Source organism: Erpetoichthys calabaricus, chromosome 5, assembly GCF_900747795.2.
Source record: "Erpetoichthys calabaricus chromosome 5, fErpCal1.3, whole genome shotgun sequence".
Classification (NCBI taxonomy): Eukaryota; Metazoa; Chordata; class Cladistia; order Polypteriformes; family Polypteridae; genus Erpetoichthys; species Erpetoichthys calabaricus.
This window is the reverse complement of record NC_041398.2, coordinates 227,580,238-227,606,062: the sequence shown is the minus strand read 5'-3', so window position 1 is coordinate 227,606,062 and position 25,825 is coordinate 227,580,238. Positions and strand designations below refer to the sequence as shown.

The 25,825-nt window shown below is 36.6% G+C and overlaps 1 protein-coding gene across 1 annotated transcript in view; it reads right to left on the bottom strand.

The window, feature by feature from the left end:
* Nucleotides 1-25,825, bottom strand: part of dhx29 (DEAH (Asp-Glu-Ala-His) box polypeptide 29) — a 53,775-nt gene that overhangs the window by 19,743 nt on the left and 8,207 nt on the right. The window contains exons 5-16 of the mRNA XM_028802609.2: nucleotides 25,123-25,256; nucleotides 23,894-24,013; nucleotides 22,652-22,778; nucleotides 19,100-19,255; nucleotides 18,769-18,934; nucleotides 15,765-15,888; nucleotides 12,647-13,246; nucleotides 7,533-7,676; nucleotides 1,581-1,757; nucleotides 1,146-1,286; nucleotides 849-990; nucleotides 124-244 (exon numbers count right to left, since the gene is read on the bottom strand). Of these exons, the coding sequence (XP_028658442.1) occupies nucleotides 124-244; nucleotides 849-990; nucleotides 1,146-1,286; nucleotides 1,581-1,757; nucleotides 7,533-7,676; nucleotides 12,647-13,246; nucleotides 15,765-15,888; nucleotides 18,769-18,934; nucleotides 19,100-19,255; nucleotides 22,652-22,778; nucleotides 23,894-24,013; nucleotides 25,123-25,256 (2,152 nt within the window). The remainder of the gene's footprint in view (nucleotides 1-123; nucleotides 245-848; nucleotides 991-1,145; nucleotides 1,287-1,580; nucleotides 1,758-7,532; nucleotides 7,677-12,646; nucleotides 13,247-15,764; nucleotides 15,889-18,768; nucleotides 18,935-19,099; nucleotides 19,256-22,651; nucleotides 22,779-23,893; nucleotides 24,014-25,122; nucleotides 25,257-25,825) is intronic.

Below are 25,825 nucleotides of genomic sequence, written 5' to 3'. Positions count from 1 at the left end.
ATGAAGGAGTAGTTAAAGAAGGAATTTATTGTATTCATACTTAATAAAAAAGCAGTATTGTGAATATTATTTTTAATTAATGTTGATACCAGTTGAACTTTAAATATGTAATATGAAACTTACCGCTCTTTTGAACGGAACCTTTTATCAGTGGTAAGCAAGTCATAGAGTTGCTGAATGTGTGCCAAACCAGGCAGAAATATTAAGACTGCTCCATTAACTTCTTTAAACTGTGGAGTCCTGTCTAAATAATAATAATAATAATAATAATACTACAGTTTATTTATAAAACATGAAACAATGCATCTGTTGTTGTATATCTCTTGAAAATAGAGCAGAATGGTTGCATCACTGGTCTACTATTGAACTGCTATAAGAACTGAAATCCATGAACTATCATATTGATTCTGAGTTCTTCCACCAGCTCAACACTAGACCAATGATATTACCAGTACACTTTTTTCTAGTAATTTATATGAAAACAGCTCCTTTGAAAAAATCATGGCAAGAAACAAAGTGCCAAAATGAAGGAGTACTTTTTGCTAATAAAAGATATAAAAGTGTAATTTTTTGTCTTTAAAAGGGAGATACTTATAACATTCAAGAATTATTTTCATTAAAAAGAAACAAATCTACAAAAAAGGCATATAATACAATCCAGCATTTAACTTTGTAATCTCTTATCTTTTCCAGATCAGGGTGATAATAGGAAAACTATTCCAGCTGCATGAGGTGCAAAACAAGAGTCGGCCTACGAGAGACCCACAACTCAATGCAAAAATACAAATTATTAAAATACATCACAATTCAAACTGTCTTTAAAAACAGAAATGAATTTTTTTTCATACCCAAATAATCCAGAAGGTCTAAAATGAGATCCATGTTTATTTTGTTTGGATTCATATACTGTAGAGTGTGCCTTGTGCGCTTGCTGTAGTCTTGCAAATGTGTTCCTGTTTCACAACTTCCAGAATCTTTTACAATAAATTCCTAGACAAATATTAAAAGATTAATTTTTAAAAATTTACTAAATATGACTACTCCATAGATGCATTATTATATTAATATTTATTTCATGTAGCTATAATTAGTTTTATTTTTTAATTGTGATCTTCAAAAATATTTACTAATACAAAATTAACTACCTGATGTATTTGAGTCTTTCCTCCTTTTCCTGTGACATTTACATTAATTTCTTCTTCCTCTTCTAGGAATTTTTGACAATATTCTGAGTCCTGCTCCAAAATATACCCAGTTTGTTCTACCACATCTTCAAGACAGAAAACCTGGTAACACAGTTAAGGTCAAACAGCATAAATATCCAACAGATATAATTATACACATTGGAAGACAGTGTAAGAAGCACCATTTGCACTAGTTATGAAAAAGAAGTTAAATATGTATGTTAATACAGATATGAAAAAGTTCAATGAACTTTACATGACTGAATGAAACGTGGGCAATCAAGCAAATAATAAAATCAATCACAGTGACAGTAGTGTAATGCATTGCTCTGCAGTAAAGTCAAATATAATCCAGATTGTTGTAGCTGGGATTGATAAACTGATACATTTACTTACCTCTACTGGGAAAGTCCTACCAGGAATTCTCACCACTGGGCAGTGACCAAAATACTTTGCAAATTTATCACAATCAACTGTGGCACTCATTAAGATTACATGAAGGTCAGACCGCTTCTGAAGAATCTCTTTCAGAATGATCAGCAGGAAGTCAGACTGCACACTTCTCTCATGCACCTGTGAAGAATTGTGATATTCAGATTTTACCTTAAATACTCATTTTTGCCATACAACAATTAATGTTTGCACAGACAGTTTTTGAACTTTTTTTTCCCTCAATTAGCAGTTAATAATTTGGTACAGTGCATCATAATGCAGGGAGTGTTGCATACTGCTTAAGGCTTTGGACTTCAGACACTTAAGTTGTTGGTTCAAATCCTGCTACTGACACTCCATGTAACCATTAGTAAGTTGTTTTACCTGCCTGTGCTCCAACTGGAAAAAAACGAAACAAATGTAATCAATTATATCTGAAATGTTGTAAGTCACCTTGAATAAATTGTGTCCACCAAATAAATAAATAATTAATTATCTGTTAACACTATTAAAGTTCAAAAGTAATCATTTTGAGTGACTGCTCTTCTTGGTGTCTAAAAGGGCTTATTTATACTTCACGCTCAGAACGCGTACGCGCCCACATCATGACTGCCACGCGTTCTGAGAGTTCATTTGATGCGTCCTCTGAGCAGGTCCTCAGAAATTAACGTGACGCATGCGCGAGTTGCAGTACCACCAAAATGTTGGGGGGGCGCAGTGTGCTAAAAGTTAAAATGTGACGTCAGAGTCTCTGTTTACTATCTACATGTGACAGAAAGCAGCTTTGCGGATCCTACGAGATCGGTGTGTGAGCTTCGACATTTGATAAATGGTTCGATGTGGTGAAGCAAAATGCCGACATACAAATGTATTCATGGTGTTTTTATATTCAAGCGTCGCATACTCCCGATCGTAATGACACGTTATGTTTTAAAATTCTCACATACCGTCTCCTGCGCTATCTTTTTGTCTAGAGCCTCCTCTGCTCCTGACAGCAGCAAATCGCCAGCAATAGATCGCCACACTGAATACATTAAATGTATTATATTCCAACTCTCTGCACATTTAGAATCCTTAGTACTTAATACTTGATATCACTTTCATGATGAAAAGCATTAAAGTATGTATACTACATTTTCGTTTAAATAATGAATACAGTAATCCCTCCTCCATCGCGGGGGTTGCGTTCCAGAGCCACCCGCGAAATAAGAAAATCCGCAAAGTAGAAACCATATGTTTATATGGTTATTTTTATATTGTCATGCTTGGGTCACAGATTTGCGCAGAAACACAGGAGGTTGTAGAGAGACAGGAACTTTATTCAAACACTGCAAACAAACATTTGTCTCTTTTTCAAAAGTTTAAACTGTGCTCCATGACAAGACAGAGATGACAGTTCCGTCTCACAATTAAAAGAATGCAAACATATCTTCCTCTTCAAAGGAGTGCGTGTCAGGAGCAGTGACTGTCACAGAGATAGAGAGAAAAGCAAACAAATCAATAGGGCTGTTTGGCTTTTAAGTATGCGAAGCACCGCGGCACAAAGCTGTTGAAGGCGGCAGCTCACACCCCCTCCGTCAGGAGCAGACAAAGAGAGAGAGAGAGAGAGAGAGAGAGAGAGAGAGAGAGAGAGAGAGAGAGAGAGAGAGAGAGATAGAGAGACACAGAGTTTGTTTTTCAATCAAAAATCAATACGTGCCCTTCAAGCTTTTAAGTATGTGAAGCACCGTGCAGCATGTCGTTTCAGGAAGCAGCTGCACAAAAGATAGCAACGTGAAGATAATCTTTCAGCATTTTTAGACGAGCGTCCGTATCGTCTAGGTGTGTGAACAGCCCCCCTGCTCAATCCCCCTACGTCAGGATCAGAGAAAGTCAGCGCAAGAGAAAGAGAAAAGTAAGCTGGGTAGCTTCTCAGCCATCTGCCAATAGGGTCCCTTGTATGAAATCAACTGGGCAAACCAACTGAGGAAGCATCTACCAGAAAGTAAAAGACCCATTGTCCGCAGAAACCCGCGAAGCAGCGAAAAATCCGCGATATATATTTAAATATGCTTACATATAAAATCCGCGATGGAGTGAAGCCGCGAAAGGCGAAGCGCGATATAGCGAGGGATTACTGTACTGTTAATAATTACACACATGGGGTGACACAGTGGCGGAGCGTTAGCGCTGCTGTCTTGCAGGGAGTCACGTCCCTGATATTCCCTGCCTGGAGTTTACACATTTTCCTGCTGGGTTTCCTCAGTGTGCTCCAGTTTCCTTCCAAAGATATGCAGATTTGGGGGATTTGGTGCTGCTAAAATAACGCTAGTGTATGTGTGTGCTTGTATTCACCTTGCGATGAGCTGAGGCATCTTCCAGGGATTGTTTCTCACTCGTGCCCAATGCTTGCTGGAATGGACACATCCCTGGATTTAATCAATAAACATTCTTTTCAGAGATATTGCGGTAAGGTGTCATCGGAATTTAATGGGTGTTCTAGGCAATTCACAACACAGAGAAGCCGAACATGTTCTCACCGTGATAATATCTCACACTGCCACCTGGAGGATTCCTCCAGATTTACGTAAAGTACGTGCGCAAGTATAAACACTTCAACGCTTGCGTAGCAGGAGCGTCCGCTGCAGCATGCGTCACGTGAAGTATAACTCCGGCCTTACAGCTCTTTAAAAAGCTCTTGTTGCTATTTTCATGTATGATACTTTGTAAAGAATGGTCAATTGCTAGATATCTGCTTTAACCTTCGCAGCCATTCTTGGCCTGTTTCGTACATCCACATCTCCCAAGTAGGCGTTTTGATCTGCATTATTACTTATGTTATTCATTATGTAAGAATAAACAAAATACAATTAAATTCTATCAATAATATAACAACAACACTGACATTCTATGTACTGTAGTGTATCTTCTTTTCAATAGTTTGATGATGGGGGGGACAAAAATATTACAGTGAGGAATGATTTGTAAAACTACCTAATATTAATAAAACATAAAACAATATTATCATTACAAATAATTTCTTTATAATCTAGAAATTAAACAATGGTGGAGGTTTGATTTGTTCATGTGCCATAAAATACATAAATAAATGTAGATGGTTAATTTTCATAGTTTGCCTAAATCTTCATTAAAAATTTAGTCACTGTGTGTCTAGTATAATTTAAGTAAGCATAACAGCACTGCCTAGTAAGAAAATGTTTACCTGTTCTTTATCAGGAGTGTAAAAAATATGAAGTAAGTGCATGCAACATTTTTTTTTCAGGAAGAAAAACCCTGCAAAAACAACCTCCTGCATTTCTCGTACTGAGCAAAAAAAATATAAATTATAAATTGTTCGAAGTGTAGCATTTTGTTGGTAGTATGTAAATAGTAAACAAAACAGGATAAATTCTTTTGTATGAAACATGAAAAAAAAATCCAGATTAATAATAATTGGGCATGCGGTCAGCTAAAGATGATGTAATAGTTTTAATAGGAGTTATAGGTATCTCATGATTTATATTTAAAAAGATAAAGAGTTGGGTGTAACAGTTGGGAGAATCACTGTTGCTGTTTTTGGAGGAATGGACATTGGGAATGCCACACTTCTACAGACTTAAAAAAAAAAAAAAACCCATAAAATTTCTCACTTATTTGTTAATACTATTATTATGCTTTTGCAAACAGTGTTCTGAGAAAAGACACAGTGAATGAAAAGCATCTACGTGTTCCTTCCATTTCCTGAGAGTCTGGTGTAAAATAATTGAAGCACAGATGTAAAATAATTGAAGCACCAGAGTGTGCCAACAAGGAGACCAGTGAGTCGGAGGTGCCGATGAATATGACACATGAGCACAGGGCTAGAATTTATGGTAGCCTGAAGGACTAATAAGATGAAAAATTCACTAGTACTACAAAATCTGTAACTAGTCCTTAATGCAAAATACACCAGACATGCAAAATACACAAGACAAAGATCAAAATTAACAAAAAGTATGGTTGTAGTTAGCATCACATTTACTGTAGAGCTTAAAAATAAGAAAATAGACTTTCAGTGAAAGATCTGTACTCAATTCTTAAACTTAATCAACAATTTTAAACCTGAAGCTAAAGGTATAAGTAAAGGCAAAGCCTTTTAAAATTTAATGTCCCCTGCTAAATTTTGTTTTTCTTAATGTGTAATTTCACTTTCACTAGTGAAAACAAAGTTCCCCCAAGAATTTCAATGAAAAAGTTATGTAAATACACTTTGGCCAGATTGCAATTGGAGAACTTTAAAGTGTTTAAGCTAAATATATCCGAAATGTAATGTTTGATATGTTAATTCCAAATTAAACTTTGCAAAATGGTACTGACTATATTTTAAATTCTAACCTTAATTAGCCAGTAACACAGACACTTAGTTTAAATGGTTATATAATAAATCTGTAGACACAAGTAGAAAGAACAGAATTGCCAGATGCAATGGCCAAGGTGTCAAATGAAGCTACCAAGGTACAGTGTTAAGACCTACACTGTCAAACTAAAACTAAGAGGGCTGCATCATGCAGAAAGGCACATATGCATGATCAAACCACAATTGTCATACTTTGTCTTAGGCACTTCGGTCATGCCACTTATCCATTTGATGTGTGCCTCTTTGGAGAACTTTATAAATGTCAGACTTAAGATTAGTATCATTGTGATTTTTCACAAAACTAATGGTCTACAGGGCAATTTTGTGCTAGAGGGACTTTAGGTTAAATTTTCAGTGGATGAATTTGTTAAAATAGGTAGCCCTTTAAAAGTGTAGATGGGTAAAAACAGACCACTTGTGACTAGTGGTACATTCACCTCCCAGACTAAAGTTGCTTTCTCCCCACCAGTGATCAGATGTTTTTGCAATAGATATGTAGGTATCTGAAGGTGGTGGGATGTCTCAGTCAAACTGGATCCTGTCAAAAGATTTTCTCCTTTCCAAAGTGACATAGCACTAGGAGTGATAAGGGATGTTTGGCTGGTATTTTCTAGGGGCCTTTATTTACTTCTCCTCCTTACTGGCTATTCACATGGAAGTATGATGCTCTTTTCCTTTATTAACCACCAAGGTCTTTCTCCAATCACATTGTCACTGGGTAAGAAACTGGTACTTGAGAAAATCCAGAGGGCTCTAAATCTAAAGTAGAAATGCAGATTGTCTTAAGAGAAGAAACTTGCTGAGTCTATGAAAACTTCTAAGCAAATATGATATATGGAAGAGTATTCATTGCTATCAGAATGTGATAGCTTTGTGGAAAGTTATTTATCATATGGCATTCAGCATACCTGCTAAAAACAAAACTCAAAACAAGTTTTGAAGAAAACCATCAGGTTTTCATAGGGATCATAGAAAAGATGTATAGCAAACACACTAACAGATGAACAACTTAAGGAATGATAATGTCCATGTGAAACTGGTCCCTGCTGGTCAATGAAAGTCAATGAAAGCACATTATAACAATTATGGCAAGAAAGGCCATTTAACAGAAAACAGCTAATTAATCACTAATGTTTTTTTGGCAAAAAAACAATAACAAAAAAAAAAAATCAATTACTGTTAATCATACTACTTAGTGACATATATGTTTCTGACCTCACCCCCCCACAAGTCAAAAGCACTGACAGTGAAAAATCTTGTTGAAAAGTCACTAAAACCTGCAAAAGAGTGCTAGGATAAGTAACTTCATGAGATCAATAAATAAAGTGTTTGTTTGATAAATTATACATACAATAACAAAACTATATCACAGTTGAAGGTTCTTACATTGAAACTTGTGTTCTATAAGTAACAAAAATCTTGCTAATACACTGATTCATTTTTCACTGTACCACTGACTTTTTTGCTAAACAGTATTTTAAACATTAGATTAAAAATTATCAACCTTTCTCAAAGAAATGTTCATTCATTGCACCACTTACCTCATCAACAATTACATGAGAAATATGACTAAGAAGACCATCGTTTTGTAACTTCCTGAGCAGAACACCTGTAGTACAGTAAAGTATGCATGTGGATTCACTGGCTTTTGTCTCCATTCGTATTTGATAACCACACATTGAGTTCTGGGGGAAAGAAATAAACTATAATCAAACAAGGTCCTACTGAACCAAAAAATAAAAAAATATATTTTTTTTCCCAAAATGTAATGATTGGAGTATACCAGTTGGTTTGTAAAGAAATTGCAAAGCAAAGCTTGAAAACTAGTGCATTTAAGGCAGAAAACAGGTTTGCACTTCCTTACAGAGAGGGTTGGTCACTGTCAGAAACTGAACACTCAGTTACTATATATAGTAGTTTTTTTGGCACCCTGCTGTCTTTAAATAAACAGATGAAGTCAAAACTTTGTCAACTAGCTAACATATAATGCAAGACAGACTTAAATTGGGATGTGAATTAATTAATTAATCAATTAATTGTACATTTGTATTAGGGATGAGTGGGTCAATACTAAAGTATAGATACTTTTGATCCTGACGTTTTAATTTAAACATTGATGTTCACATTAAAAGTATCGATACATTGCAAAACTGGAGCTATTTTTCCTTCATTGCTTTGCATCGTCCTGAAATCACACTGGCGGTGCTGTGGTCCACCGCACCTGCCTAAGCAGTCTGACAGTATGTGTGTGTGAGTGTGAGAAGCATTGTGTTGAGATATTTTATCCCACTAAACAATAATGAAGCAAAATTTGACATGTGTCAGAAGACCGTACATCATTGTGGCAATACCACCAACCTTATAAAACACATGAAAATCAATCATATTGCCGAACATGAGGAATTATAATGAAGGCGATCAAGGAAGAGCACAGAAACTCGGGTTAAAATGCCCAGCATGGCAGCCAAACGGCTGCTGCAATCTACTCTTAAAGAAGCCTTCCAGAAAGGCAGGCAGCACCCAGGTAATGTTAGCATTGTAAACTGATATACAGTAAGGTTGTTGAGAAAAGTCAAGCAAAATGACACCTTTTATTGGCTAACTAAAAAGATTACAATATGCAAGCTTTCGAGGCAACTCAGGCAAGATATAATCTAATGGAAGAAGGTGGTCTAATGGAGGTCTGGGGAAAAAAAAGCAAGAACACCCCAAACCTGCTTGTCCAACTGAAAGAAAGTTTGTTGCAGTACCATGGGAGTGTGAAAGCATTTGCATTACATTAGTAAATTTTGTATGACATCACTTTTAACAGTCCTTTTTCTGAAAAAAGCACTACCAAAAATTGGATACTTAAATAGTATTACAACAGGGGGGGATGTCCACCACACATCGTTTCATGTAAATAACATGCATAATTTAAACATTTACAGATTATGTAACAATATCAAAAAGATACAATCAAAATTTTTAAGCCAGGGTGGATATCTTCCAGGAGAAATAGAAATATGCCTCAGAACTCCATGGCTGCAATTTATATATATTAATAAGACCTGGGAATCGATTAAAAAAAGTAACTACTTAATTGCATAAATGTATGTAATTAATCACATCTAACATTAAAACAGGTAATTATACAATTAATACATAAATCATGAAGTAAATACAAACTGAATCACAAAATTAATGTAGAATCAACACAAAGGAATTAAAAAAACATTAATTGTACAGTTTAAACTTAAACAATGACCTTAAACCTGAATTTAACAAAATACTACTTGAGCAAGTAAAGCTTGAATTTGAATGTCTTACTACAAAGTCAAATTGAAAAGGCGGCAAAAAGTGAACAATGTCAATTTATGTAATAATTCTCAAACTGGCACAGAATGAGACACAGACGTGTCAAAATAAAAATGGTGAAATGACTGTTGACTTTGAATACACTATTAAAGATTGATCTAATTGATAGAATATGTATCTCTTAAAAGGGCATACATTAAAAGTTTTGTTAAAACTCTGCAAACACTTTCCTCAACGACTGAAAATTATGCTCTACACAAGTGCTGTGTTTACAAGCGTCAATCTCTGAGCTGTTTTTTTTGCTGCCCTCTGCTTTTGTGGTTGGTAGAACTGTGGTGTACCTTGGAATTTTTTGGGTTACAAAAACGTGCCACCACAGAAAAACAGTTTGAGAACAATTCTCTCCGTAGCTGCTATCTCAGTCAAAAACTGACAACGTGCATTACAGTACTTGGCAAGTTATGTTGTGCTCTTTTCGTAATTTAATGGGTAGGGATATTCATTACACCAGGGGTGTCAAACTCCAGGCCTAGAGGGCCGCAGTGGCTGCAGGTTTTCATTCTGACCCTTTTCCTAATCAGTGACCAGTTTTCACTGCTAATTAACTTTTCCCTTCATTGTAATAGCCCTGTTTTTAAGGATTCAGTCCTCTAAATTGATTCGTTTCTTCATTAAATGGCAGCCAAACAGAAATGAGATTTGAAACGAGCCAACCGATCAGCAGCTAAATTGGGATTTCAAACTCCAACCAATTTCATTCCAACCAATCTATTAATGAGAAGCTGATGCTTGTTGTTAATTAAGCCCGTTATTTAATTCCGTGGCCTGTTGCTGCTCTTATTCTGCTACAGAAGACATTTCCAAAACTTTTGATATTCTGTTCGTCAAAATGTTTTGGTGACCTGAGAGATCAACCTTACTGAGACCTTCACTTTTCTTTATTTCCAGATATTGTGTGACGGGCACTGGTGAGCTGGTCATGTGGTGGCTTGTTTTGTGTCTCATTATTGTTTGGCTGCTAATTAAAAATAGAGACAACTAAGGCAAAAGAAGTTAACTAGCAGCAAAAACTGGTCACTAATGAAGAAGATGGTTAGAATGAAAGCCTTCAGCCACTGCGGCCCTCCAGGCCTGGAGTTCAACACCCGTGCATTACACTTTTGTTTCATAGAATTTTGACAGTATATTAGGGCACTGTAAACTAGCTGGCAGACTGTCAAGTTAAATACAGAGGTACTAGAGACTTATTTCAGTTTTAGTGCCATTCAGAGATAAGTTATTTCGCACTTATGCGATATAACATTGATTTGATCTTTTTACAGAAACACGTAATGCATAACAAAAAAAGAGAATATAAAATACGTACACATACGTATCATAAAGTAGTTTTTACTAGGCTCACCCGCCTTTTAAGGCGACCGACTTTTACCCTCAATTTGTGTGCACTCCATGTGTACATCAGGCATGTAAGTGTAGGGATTGAGAACATCAAAGTGCCTATTCATAACATCTCCCGAAAACCTAAGTTTTTTTATCCCCTCGAGTGCCTGTCCAAACTTGGAGTGTAGGACTTCATAATAATATACTTGAAACTCATAGGGGAACAACTCTCCCGCTACCATTAGCTCAGAAATGGCACCATAAGTTTGAGACTTTGACATTTCAGTGAGATACTGAAGCTCATTTGTATAAGAGATTCCTGACGGCATCATTGTAAATGGCTGAAACCTTGACCAATTCCTTAAAACATGTCGTACAATGTCAGCCCGAATCTGTACCGCTAAAGACGGAGTTTCATGCACTAAATAAGCTATAGATGAGAATAAGCAAGCACCATCTCCCCTGATATTTACTACGCGGTGAGGCATTTGTACTCCATCAACATTAATCATTTCCAGAGACATAATTTTGTCTATTTTTCCAGCGCATCGCGCACAAAACCATGGGAACGATGGGAGCACCAGAACTCTGCTCACATCGCGTCGCTTTGTACCGCAAGCCGCAAGTAGTAAGTCTGTGATAAGCGGAATACCGCTACGCTTTGCACTCACGGGACGGAAGGACAATCTCGACCGCTTTTATATAGTAGGATTCCTGAGCTTTCAGCCCCTACCAGAAGCCTTCATCAGAGGATAATGCTTAGACTTTCAAGAATCAACGGCAATATATAGCTTAATTTTTCTGGGGGGGAGGGGTGCACCGGTCGTAACGTTTTATTTATTATGAATATGTTCTAATTGAGTTTGCATATGCTGGGTTTATGTCCAAATGTCTGTTAATGGCGTTTTTGTCTGACAGCCAAGATTCAGCCAGTTCTCTGGCACTTTTAGTACTGGCCTTAAATCTTACTTGTACAGGGTGGTCCAGATCTAACTATGCAACTTTTAATGCAATGCAATAATTGCACAGTTAGATCTGGACCACCATATACATCGTTCCGGTTAAATGTATGTCCTGTTGATTTTGTATGTGTATAGATCTGTGATCGTGAGTCCTTCCTTCTAACAGCATTGCGATGTTCCTGTATGCGAGTTGCAATTTTTTTTTAATGTTTGTCCTATGTATACCGCTGGGCAAGAACTGCATGGAATGCTATAAACTGCGTTTCGTGTTTCTGCTATCTATTTCTTGTTGTTAGCGTAGAAAAGGACAGTGCGCAGATTGTTTGTGTGCAATTCTGATGCCTGATTTGGACAGGATGTGTGCTGCGCCTTCAGACACACAGTGTTGATAAGGGAATGTGTACCAAGTGGGATGGGGGGTCTCATTCGAGTCAATTGTTTGCTGAGTTTTTTGGCGTCTTCTGTGTAGGCATTGTTTAATGAATGTCTTTGAGTATCTGTTTGAAGTGAAAAGGTGGAAAAGACAGCGTCTTTCTGTCATTTTTGTTTCCTTCGTATTACAATGGGTGTGGACTCTTCTGAATAAAGTTTTAACACAGCTCTGTTTATGAGACAATGGGTGGTTGATGGCAAAGTGTAATATCTTGTCTGCATAGCATTCCTTACGGTAAACACTAGTGATAAGGGTGGCGTCGTTATTTCTTTCAATGGAGATGTCCAGGAAGCTGATGTGTCGGTTCATTTCTTTTTCCATGGTGAATTGGATTGCAGGGAATGTTGTGTTGATATGGTTGTTTTATGATACGTGATTCATTTTTCTCCCTTTGTGGATCTCCAGCTGCTAATATGCAAACCATATCACAGACCTTCGCTTCCATATTATATTATATTATATTATATTATATTATATTATATTATATTATATTATATTATATTATATTATATATAAATTAATTTCCAAAAACACATTCAAACTTCACAATAAAATATGAAATCTTGCTGGATGGTCTGTTTACCTTTGTTCCTGCTCCATCTTCACAGCCAAGTTCTTCTGAAACTCTTACTGCCAGACTGATTGCAGAGATCCTCCGGGGCTGAGTACAAACAATTTTGCATTTCTGTGATTGAGATTGTCTCATCATTAGAATACTCTCTAAAATAAACTGAGGTATCTGGGTGCTCTTTCCACTTCCTGTCTCTCCTGCCACAATGACTACACGGTTTCTCAAGATGATCTCCATAATTTTATCTTTGTGTTGATATACAGGTAGCTGCTCCCTGTCCCTCAGTATTCTCTTATATGTGGACGATGACTGTAGTTTTGTGAACAGTGCCCTTGCAGCCTCCAAATCATCATGATTCACCTGATTTAATGATATCTTTTCAAAGTCTTCATCAGTAACCAAATCTTCCCAGGAATCCTCTGGTTCGTTTTTATTGTCAACAGCACTTGGCATTTGCTGCTGCTGCTGTTTTATTATATTGAGCAGCTTTGTAATAAATTGATCCCGTGGCTTGTTAGTTTCAAGTTTATTCTGCTCTTCTTTTTTTTTCTCACTATCACTCCATTCCAGCCAGACATCTCTGTACGTTGGAGGCAGCAACTGGTGCACTGACTAAATGAACAAAAACATAGTCTGCATTAGCAAGGCCATAATAAAAACAATGTAATTTTAAAACATTTAATTTAAAGCTATACACTGCTGCTTAAAATGTAAAAATATTGTAATTTCAGGTCCAGCAAATATTCATAAAAATGGAGACATGTTTTATCTCAGCAGATCTCAAACTTGAGGCTATGTGGCAAGGAAAGAGTTACAAAGAACATAGTATTATTATATATTCTGTCTATTGATCATACTTGAATTAAGTAACACTGACTTACCAGTTAAAATAAGAATTATGCTACTAATCAATGCAACCATTAACTTTATTTCCTTCTAAAGCTCAATAAATATGTGCTTCTTATTTAACACAGAAACCAAGAGCTTGTTTGCTTTTTAAAAAATGGACAGATGTCTCATGTCACCCACCTGCACAAGTACTATAGTATTTTGGTTATTTAAATCATACCAGCTATGTTTTACTTAATTTGTTAAATATGTATTGGTAAAATTACATTTACTCCCTCCTCATATTTAATAGCCTATGTCTATTTGTGCCAAAGGTTCAAAGATGAGCCCCATATTTGGTTAATGAAGACATTGATAAATTAGCAGAAAATTCCAAGTTGAAAATCAATTTCCTTATCAAAATAATAATGTGCAGTGAAGTAGCAGAGCAGAAAAGACAACATTTCAAATACCCCAAGAAAACTTTAAATCAGTTCTTTTATTTATTTATTTGCATAGTCACTTGAGCACCTCAAGGAATCATTTCAAACCTAAAATGGATGTACAGTAATCCCTCGCTATATCGCGCTTCGCGGCTTCACGCTATCGCAGATTTTATATGTAAGCATATTTAAATATATATCGCGGATTTTTTGCTGGTTCGCGGATTTCTGAGGACAATGGGTCTTTTAATTTCTGGTACATGCTTCCTCAGTTGGTTTGCCCAGTTGATTTCATACAAGGGACGCTATTGGCAGATGGCTGAGAAGCTACCCAACTTACTTTTCTCTGTCTCTCTCTCTCGCTCTGACATTCTCTGCTCCTGATGGAGAGAGTGTGAGCAGGGGGGCTGTTTGCACACCTAGACGATACTCGTCTAAAAATGCTGAAAGATTACCTTCACGTTGCTGCCTTCTGTGCAGCTGCTTCGTGAAGCGACATGCTGCACGGTGCTTTGCATACTTAAAAGCTCGAAGGGCACGTACTGATTTTTGATTGTTTGTTTTTATCTGTCTCTCTCTCTCTCTGGCATTCTCTGCTCCTGATGGAGGGAGTGTGAGCTGTTGCCTTCATTGCAACTGCTTTGTGCCGCGGTGCTTCGCATACTTAAAAGCCAAACAGCCCTATTGATTTGTTTGCTTTTCTCTCTCTCTCTGATATTCTCTGCTCCTGATGCGCACTCCTTTGAAAAGGAAGATATGTTTGCATTCTTTTAATTGTGAGACGGAACTGTCATCTCTGTCTTGTCATGGAGCACAGTTGAAACTTTTGAAAAAGAGACAAATGTTTGTTTGCAGTGTTTGAATAAAGTTCCTGTCTCTCTACAACTTCCGGTGTTTCTGTGCAAATCTGTGACCCAAGCATGACAATATAAAAATAACCATATAAACATATGGTTTCTACTTCGCGGATTTTCACCTTTTGCGGGGGATTCTGGAACGCAACCCCCGCGATCGAGGAGGGATTACTGTACACATTTAAAAGCATGATTTAAAACCATGTCAGCTGCAGAGAACAGTTACATAATTTGCACATTCACCTGGATTTTGAGAAGGTATATAGTATTATGCAGCTCTGTTCACCTGATTACAACTATTATCGGGTGTGACAGTCTGTATTAGTAACAGAATGACAACATTATATAACTTTTAAACTGTACAATAATTAAGGACTTTTCAAATGTACAATATATACTGTATATAAAATAACAGGTTAATTGATGTTCACGTTTGTAAACATTTCCTTCAAAAAAATTACATGGATAGTTATAAATTCAACACTAATATTTACCAGGAAAATGGTAACCAAAATTATTATTATTTTTTTTTTATGCACAAAACACGCAGTCCACGGGCAGCATATGGTGCCCATTTGCCTTAGTAAAGAATTGAAGAATTAACGGTTATACTAACTAAAGCAAAAATATACAACCATTCAGTTTTGCAGATTAATACAGAAGACTCCTTCTGAAAACCAGAAACTGATATCTTAACAATGATTAGTTAAGTTCACACATGTAAGCAAGTAATGCATACCTTTGTGCAAATTTCATGTCTAATCACTTTGGTATGACATACCAAGATAATGAGACAACTACACTGCCCTATAAGCATCAACGTGATGTAGGCACTAAAATGTTTCCACCAAAATGGATTTTATCTCAATCTTTTTTTTTTGTTTAGTTGTTATTCTTCCTCCTTCCAGCTAAGATCCATTAAGAAATCCCAATCTTAAATAAGGTTGTATGCTTTAGTACTCTCTTTCACCTTAATAAAACATGCAGAATTTTAATCATTCTCACCTGCCCCTTTACTAAGGTATAAAGAGCCAACGTGGCCCCTAGGTGTTGTGCTTGCATGTTGTCTTCAGTGAGTATTGTGGGACATACTTCAAGCATGCCATCCTTCAACTTGTTAATACGCACCCTGAAAGAACAGAAACAACAACATTTAAATGATGTAAACAATAAAATATAGATAGAAATTAAGAACTGTTCTTTTCACTTATTCATTAAGTACCAAAATAAGTATTCATGATGAAGCATCAGCAGAAACTGTGGTTTACAGAAACATTTCTGCACTGCAAATGTTCTATTGTGATTATATTACTGTTGAAGAAAACATTGTTTTAGTGCAAACACTTTTTTGTTTGCATATATTTTCAACCTTTTTCCTTTAAATAACACATTTTAAAATTGCATACAAGCTTTAGTTCTCCACATATATAACAAACCAAAAACAACTACATAACCTAACATTCTCAAACCTGTTAATCTAATTCAGGTTTATGGTGGAGCACTAGGCTGTAAATAGCCCTGGGCAAGACTCACAAGGACCAATTTGGAATCATTAATTAACCTAACCAGCATGTCCTTAGGATTGTGAAAGAAAAGCCCAAGCAGAGAAGGAGAGAAAATGTATACTCTATACGGACAATGAATGGGCACCCAGTATTCTGGAAATGTGAGGCAGCAGTGCTGCCTACTGCATCACAGTAGGCATATTTACATGTGACTCAATAACCCATGTATTCACAGAAACATGGTTTCCAAAATGCCATATAAACCTTTACTCCAGTTAGTGGAACTGGGTTATTAGCCTCTAAAAAACCTGGTTGAAAGAGTCAGATTTCTCCATGAAAAATCTGATTATGCAGCCATGTAAACCCTTAGCCAGGTTAGTGTTCAGGATTTTGGAGTCTGCACATGTGTGTTGCACTCTCTCAGCCTGTGCATGTATTTCTTCACATTTCAGCAGTCATGGGTAGAAGCATCCACAAAATAAATTTCCAGAGGCAAATGTTTTGGTGATTGCATTATTTCTTCTCCTGACTGAGATAACCTGTCTCAGTATTTCAGAAAACTGAAAATTTATGTTGATGATCTCAACGTACAGTGCTAAACTCAGCAGCGTAATCTTGACAGCAACAGGGTAACAGGTTTAAAGTAACGTGTTACATAGTCAGATTATGTTTTAAAGTAACGAGCAACTTAATACTTATCTTAATGAAGTTAATATTGTCACACACGCGTGTTTAGGAGTCAACCAAAGGGCCTGAATAAATGTAGTTCCACAACGGACCAGGGGGTGGCGAAGTGTGCTAATTCTCTCTTTCAATTTCTTGCAGACCATTCTCAGGAAGTCCCGCCCTGTTCTGGGGCAGCCAACAATGTCACTTCCAGTTCCGGTCTTGATGACATCACTTCCCCTGTGAGGGTTTAAAAGCCGCTATCTTAAGATGACACAGTTTTGTTTTGGACTCGATTATGTGAACATGTCTTTGTATTTGGACAGATTTTGCAGCCGAGAAATATTATACGGGTGGCTGCCCCAAACCTTCCCAATGTCTCTGGGGTTTTCTTGTTACGATATATTATTCCAGCAGCACTGGGTATAAGACAAGAGACACACATACCAGTTCCTTTGCAGGGCTCAATCACACAGCCAAGCAAAAATGAGTGTGGTGCGTGAAATCTGGTAATAGAAACCTAAAGTATCAATGTGACTAAACATTTATAAAACAAAACAAAAATATCACAGGAATCATGCTAATTTTCGGTTTCACATTGGCTGATGATGTTGTTTAACATTTTTGCATAGTTTAATGATGTTGGAGCATTTTGACATAGGAGATATCCAGAAGATTACTTGGCAATTTAAAACACAGATTTTTTAAAGAACCAGGTTTCTGCCTTAACTGGGTTATTCACCTTAACCTGGTTATGTGTGCGCATGTAAACGTACTCAGCGGTACTGAACACACAAGTAATTATACTGGACTGTTAATATGGTGTACCATTTCTAAATAAAAGACAGTTGATATTAATCACAGATTCTTGCCCACCCCCTCTTTTTGCATTCTGTGTTAGATACACTCCACTTAGATAGGAGACTTGACTAGTCAGTAGTATTTGAGTTTGCGTGATTAAAAAAACTTATCTTGCAAATAATTATTATGAATAATAATTTAAATGTCCTGCAGTTTTGTCTATTTATAAATCCAGGTTATTATAGTAAATGATAGAGCTTTTCACAATATTGGTTATAAATAATTTCAATCTCTTGCTTCAAAATATAACAACTTATCAAGACTATAAAAGCAATAATAGAAAATGTAATCCACCATAGGCTATTATCAGTTTAGCTCACTGAAATTAAACTAACAACTAATTTTCCAATGAAGCACTAATAGTAAATAATGTAGAATTTGGACTTTGAAAAGATGGATCTAAAAATGAGTACTATTATACTGCTTTGAAAATACAACTAAAATGCATATGGCATAAGAAAAAGTTCTGCTTTTTCTGGCATGTTGATAAAACCAGCCAAATGGTGCAACAGTCAACAAATTTCTCATTTATTTAAAATAAGTTTAAGAGTTTACTAAGTTTCATTAAGCACCAATTGATAATATGGGTATGTTCCTGCTGCAAAAATGCAATTATTTTTGAAATGCTAAAATGTATACTGATGTACAGTTTAAACACCACAACAATGATGCAAATAATAGAAACTTAGATCTTTGATTGCAATCTTTTTAGATAAACAGTATATATTTCAATTCCCTATCAAAACTATCCACGGCTGCCAGGTGTACTCTTGGTTCAAAACACAGCACTAAATCAAGTCTATTTAGCCCTGGTTGATGGATTTATTGCAGTCTTATGATAAAACTCATAAGCAATCCTTGTAAATAATGATTCACTGTTTAACTGAAAATATATTTTATATTAAGGGAGAATGCAAATGAAACTTAGTCATACTTCCATATTTTCCATAAATGAGAAAAAGAGGAAATACACAAACCTGCATTTCCAGTATTTACCAACAGGGACCTTCTCAAATGTTGGCTGTGGACTTTTGGGCAGATTTTTCCTGCACCAGTCAATAAGAAATTGTTTAGGTGATTTGCCTGTCCAGCTACGTGTTGTATAGTCAAAGTTCCTTATGTCTTTAGGTTCTTTATTTTTTACTGAAATGAAACAAAAGTATATAATAAGATAAAAACATGAACAGAAAATTGAATTTGCTACACACACCACAGAAGCCGTAATATAGAAACTGTAAAAGCTGTAGAGTTTGCTTTTTAAACAGTGAAACATTACTTCTAAGATATGCTATACTGGTCTCTGCTTACCTTTATTCTCTGTAGATGATGCAGCCTTTTCAAATAAATCAAAGTTTAAGGCACTGTTGTCCTCCGAATGATTGACAGGCTTAATTACTTCCCTTGGTACTTCACTATATTTTATAGATTTGTTAAACAGTGGATGGGATTCTAAAGGTCTCATTTCTTAGAAATAAACAATAAAAAAACAAAATTAATATTTAAGTTGTCTGCATGAATATAAGAATAGACAACAGACCTTATTAATCTGAATTTATAATTCTGAAGTTGTTACAGTCTATTCTAAAACAATAATTATATTACTCTGATAATGTCTATATTACAAATGTATAAATCTAAAAGGGTAACAAGTTCATTGTACTCTTAGAAAAAGTTGCTTAGTAAATGGTTTTCCATTGAAACTAAGCAAATGAATAACAATAAGACAATAAAAATAAAAAACACTCTGTACAATTTAAATTTCCTCATTTTTCAAGGGCATGACAAGGGGATCAGGGGATAAGGTGGTAAAAGGATGAGCAGGACAGACAAGACAACAGATTGTAGCAACACTTAAGAGATCTAAGGCGATTCAACCCCATACAGCAAATGTTACCCTTCCCAGTAGTGAAGAGACAACAAGGGTTACAAAAGGGAGCTGTAACCTGATGTTCTGAGAGCATATACAAAGCTATCATTAGTCTTAGACAATGATTTATGGTTTATTTGGTTTTGACCTAATAAAGAGTCAACAGCTGGCATCTACAGTGGTGTGAAAAACTATTTGCCCCCTTCCTGATTTCTTATTCTTTTGCATGTTTGTCACACAAAATGTTTCTGATCATCAAACACATTTAACCATTAGTCAAATATAACACAAGTAAACACAAAATGCAGTTTTTAAATGATGGTGTTTATTATTTAGGGAGAAAAAAAATCCAAACCTACATGGCCCTGTGTGAAAAAGTAATTGCCCCCTTGTTAAAAAATAACCTGTGGTGTATCACACCTGAGTTCAATTTCCGTAGCCACCCCCAGGCCTGATTACTGCCACACCTGTTTCAATCAAGAAATCACTTAAATAGGAGCTGCCTGTCACAGAGAAGTAGACCAAAAGCACCTCAAAAGCTAGACATCATGCCAAGATCCAAAGAAATTCAGGAACAAATGAGAACAGAAGTAATTGAGATCTATCAGTCTGGTAAAGGTTATAAAGCCATTTCTAAAGCTTTGGGACTCCAGCGAACCACAGTGAGAGCCATTATCCACAAATGGCAAAAACATGGAACAGTGGTGAATCTTCCCAGGAGTGGCCGGCCGACCAAAATTACCCCAAGAGCGCAGAGACGACTCATCTGAGAGGTCACAAAAGACCCCAGGACAACGTCTAAAGAACTGCAGGCCTCACTTGCCTCAATTAAGGTCAGTGTTCACGACTCCACCATAAGAAAGAGACTGGGCAAAAACGGCCTGCATGGCAGATTTCCAAGACGCAAACCACTGTTAAGCAAAAAGAACATTAGGGCTCGTCTCAATTTTGCTAAGAAACATCTCAATGATTGCCAAGACTTTTGGGAAAATACCTTGTGGACTGATGAGTCAAAAGTTGAACTTTTTGGAAGGCAAATGTCCCGTTACATCTGGCATAAAAGGAACACAGCATTTCAGAAAAAGAACATCATACCAACAGTAAAATATGGTGGTGGTAGTGTGATGGTCTGGGGTTGTTTTGCTGCTTCAGGACCTGGAAGGCTTGCTGTGATAGATGGAACCATGAATTCTACTGTCTACCAAAAAATCCTGAAGGAGAATGTCCGGCCATCTGTTCGTCAACTCAAGCTGAAGCGATCTTGGGTGCTGCAACAGGACAATGACCCAAAACACACCAGCAAATCCACCTCTGAATGGCTGAAGAAAAACAAAATGAAGACTTTGGAGTGGCCTAGTCAAAGTCCTGACCTGAATCCAATTGAGATGCTATGGCATGACCTTAAAAAGGCGGTTCATGCTAGAAAACCCTCAAATAAAGCTGAATTACAACAATTTTGCAAAGATGAGTGGGCCAAAATTCCTCCAGAGCGCTGTAAAAGACTCATTGCAAGTTATCGCAAACGCTTGATTGCAGTTATTGCTGCTAAGGGTGGCCCAACCAGTTATTAGGTTCAGGGGGCAATTACTTTTTCACACAGGGCCATGTAGGTTTGGATTTTTTTTTCTCCCTAAATAATAAAAACCACCATTTACAAACTGCATTTTGTGTTTACTTGTGTTATATTTGACTAATGGTTAAATGTGTTTGATGATCAGAAACATTTTGTGTGACAAACATGCAAAAGAATAAGAAATCAGGAAGGGGGCAAATAGTTTTTCACACCACTGTATAGTAGATGTCCAAACAACCTCAAATAGCTCTTCCCAGTTTAAAGTATTACTTGGTGTATTAGAAATTCCCTTCACAATGTCCTATTCCTTTTTCTTTATGAAAAGTAACAAAAACTCTATGGAAAAATTTCATTTTAGTCACTTCTTACAATTTAATTCTTTTGATCACTATCTTAAACAATGACTGTTATGTAGACTGGCTAAATGTCACTGCTACATTTATTTTCGATACTGTATCAACCATTATGCAACTGAAAATTACTGTTTTGTGCCATAATAAAATATTTCTGTTACACACAATGTTGGGTGGCACAGTGGCTCAGTGGGTAGCGCTGCTGCCTCGCAGTTGGGAGACCTGGGGACCTGGGTTCACTTCCTGGGTCCACCCTGCGTGGAGATTGCATGTTCTCCCCGTGTCTCCGTGGGTTTCCTCCGGGCGCTCTGGTTTCCTCCCACAGTCCAAAGACATGCTGGTTAGGTGGATTGGCGATTCTAAATTGGCCCTAGTGTGTGCTTGGTGTGTGGGTGTGTTTGTGTGTGTCCTGTGGTGGGTTGGCACCCTGCCCGGGATTGGTTCCTGCCTTGTGCCCTGTGTTGGCTGGGATTGGCGCCAGCAGACCCCCGTGACCCTATGTTCGGATTCAGCGGGTTGGAAAATGGATGGATGGATGGACAAACAATGTTCACCATGAAAAGCATTATATAAAACAAAAACCGAGCTTTACTTTGATCTCAGAGTAAGTTTCTGTTCATAGGTGTGTATACAGTAATGTATACAGAAAGAGCCAGAGAACAGCCGACGGAAAAGACTTTTCAATTATTTTGGTGAGTCAGAGAGAGGACATGCAGGTGATGGGTGTAACAGAACAAGATACAGAGGACAGAAAGATATGGAAGAAGATGATCCGCTGTGGCAACCCCTAAAGGGAGCAGCCGAAAGAAGAAGAAGAACTATATACTTTAGCTCTCTAACAACAAAGATTGCTAACAAAAACTGAAAATAAGCATTCATCTCCTATAACTGCTATACTTGACACCTATTCAGAATACACTCTTCTTTCTGAATATGCATTATTATGCAGAGATTTAAATGACAAAAATATTCAAAATATATTCAAAATACTAAGGTAAACACTTTATTCATTATAGTGTTAATAAATTTAAATTACACATTAAAAATTACTTCTGATTTATACACACCTTGTTGAATTACTCGTATTCTGTCTTGTGCTGCTCGTTGGCCCAGCTTGTCATTCTTCTGTTTTGCAGAAGCTGCCAGCTCTTTAGCATCTAGTAGCTGGGCTGTCAGCAGAAGGTATCGATCATTCTATTAACACAAGATAGAGTAAACTTTATTTTATGAATATTGTTTCTATAAAAAATGCCATCATAAAGTGATTAACAGACACAGTAGAGAAGAAATAACATAGTTTTAGAAAAAAATAACAGTTTACATGCTTTCCTTATTAAGGATCAAGCGATCAGTCAATAAAGGGGATTCAACTGTTCATAGTGTGAAACTGTAGCCACTACGTCGCATCTGCTAATTCAAATGAAAAAAAAAACAGTGCAATACTATTTTTATCCAAACAATGAAAAAAAAAATAAACTAGCCTGAAGTGCTCTGGACTTATCATCTTTATTTCCTGAAAACATGGATTAAAATTGGATGAGTTAATAATTTACATTTACTAAATACTAGGGGGTTCTGCCCCCTTGATCGCTTTACTCGCTAACCCCCGGGCGGACGCTATGAGCTACCCACTTCGCGGCTCTGTCACTTGCGTATGGGGAAGCGAATGTACAATTTAAACAGATTGCTATTTTCATGGGAATTGTTACACATGCATAATAGAACTAACTATTTTACATTACAGCAAGTAATTAATGATAGTAAAAAATAGTAAAACGTAATAAATTGAAAGAAAATTATGTTTCATGTTGCGCTAGAGGTATTCGTTATGTTATACGTTTTCGTTCTGCTTGTCTTTGAAATTAACACGCAAATACTTTTTAAACTTACACTTTTACTGTAAAATATCAGTAAAAAATATTTGGAATTAACTTTTCTTCAATATCGCATTGAATTTTGATTCCGTGTTTGGACTTACATCGTGACAACTCAACGTATAACTGCCGCGAGTGAATATCGTTTTTCTCTCTAATAAAAAATATAGACTTTCTCAAATTAGTCAGTTTTTAGATTTATGAAATTTTACTTTAAAACTTCAATATTGGAAATTCAGATTTCACACTCTGGGGTAAATTACTTACAGTATAAGTATCCAAACTTTAACAATGTGCAAAATCTATGGTATAGAACAATTCATATAAAAGGTCTTTAAAACATGTTTTTTCATGAAAATTACTATACAAAAAGCACATGCAAAATATTTCAATAACAGAAAGCTTTTACATAAAACCAATTCTGTCCCAACTCACTGGATCAAACTCTTCATCCTCTGAACAGTTTAAAGTTTCACTTGGTTCTTCATCATCACATGTTTGTTCTGCATACCGGAGTATCCAGTCTTTCACGCTGACAGTTTCTGTATCTTTTGCCTACCACACAAAACATTGACACAGATATCATAAACAAATCCTTCTTTAACTGTCACATCTGAAACATTAAAAGGCTTCCGAGTATTGCCAATCCATCACATGTTAAAAGCAGGGTATATCCAATTTATCTGTTGCCCCACTCACAGTCTCCAGCTCCACCAGGGATATTCACAGGCTTTACCAGCCCAGCTATGATATATAATCCCTCCAGCATGTCTTGGTTGTAGCCTCTGGTCTACTTACAAAGGGCCACGCTTGAGTACTTTGAACACTTTGAACAAGACTGTTATGTTGCTGCCAGGTTCTAAGCACATTTTCCTTTACCTCATTTGTTTTTTTTTATTTTCGAGGTTTTTGTATATGTTTACATGCAATTTCTGTTATGTTTATTATTTGGTATTTATGTACAGTGTCTTTACATTTTCTCTTAATTTCTATTTTTTGTGAGTGGAACCCAAAGAAGTAGTGCCATCTTGTTCTCACTTTTTGAAGGACTGCCATCAACCTTTATATTCACAGTCTAGAGAGTTGGTTCTTTGTTAGTTTGTTGACATTCAAATAGTGCAGTATTGTAAGTATTGACTTCCTGGTTTTTGCATTCTTCTTACTTGCATCTTTGGTTCTCAAGTACTGAATATTGTTTAGGATTTGATTTCTTTGGGTTGCTTTTTCAGGAAAACCTTGTTGTTTTTTCTTGAAATATGTATTGGTAAATCAAAAAGTTTATTTATTTATGAAGATATTGTATCGGACTTGTAACTAAAGCCAGAGGTTTTAAACTTACTTTCCCTTATGGAATACTTTTAATGCTTTTTGGGACATTTAAAGGTATACTTAGATATTTAAAAGCCATGGGTCCATTTTAGGCCTGTGCAGACTGAAGCCTGCCTGGTTCCTGGGGTGAGACATTTGTGACACCCTTTTGTACCAGAGACTTACCCAGAGGAGTCCTCACCAAAAGTGTTTGCAATGTAACAGATTCATTTTGATCTCAAACAATGGCTACTCCATTGTTAAGATCCCACAAATAAAAGAACCCCTCTTTCAAAAAAACTGAACACATTTGATTACTTCACTAAAAACAGTTCTATAAACCATGGATTTCGTACCTTGGTTTGGGCCTTTTGTTGGATACTCCTACTCTCTGCTTCTGGCTTCACTTCTGGAGGTGGCTGAAACCTTGGTTTGGCCTTCTTTTCCTCCTCTTCCAAAAGTTTTTGGCTAAAGCCTTCTGGAAGTTGATCTTAATGGAGGGGGGGAAAAAAAGCTATATTTCTCAAGTTTCTGGTACATTTTAACTGAATACATTTTTTGTGTTCAAGAGGAAGCAGCAGGTCATGAAAGCGAGTTCTATCCTATCAACAGTTGCAGTCAGGAGCAAAGTTGTTAGTACAGTAAATACTAGAGTGATGAGAGGGGGTGGTTGGGAGGCTTTGGCAGGTACTGGAAAAAGGAGTGATGTAGTATGATAGTCTAGTGAACAACAGGGTGAGCCAAGCCACGAAACAGACAAGGAGTCAAGGCCTGTGTATTCAGGCCTATGCCAGCAGTATGATTTTGTTAGTTTATTTGGTGAGGTGTGGTAGAAAAAGAGCTGAACTCTAAACAACAAGACTGTTGATTCAGTTTCTGCTACTACTATCTGAATAAATGTTGCAGGTAGCATTTAATCCAGATCCTATTTAGCAACCACCTACTGAGTGTGAAAGGTAAGATGGAAGGCAAAAAAACTACATGTTTTGATGTTGTTGTTGAAGTGTGAAAATATAGAGGAACCAACACAGTGGACATGGTTTAACAGAGAGTACTAAT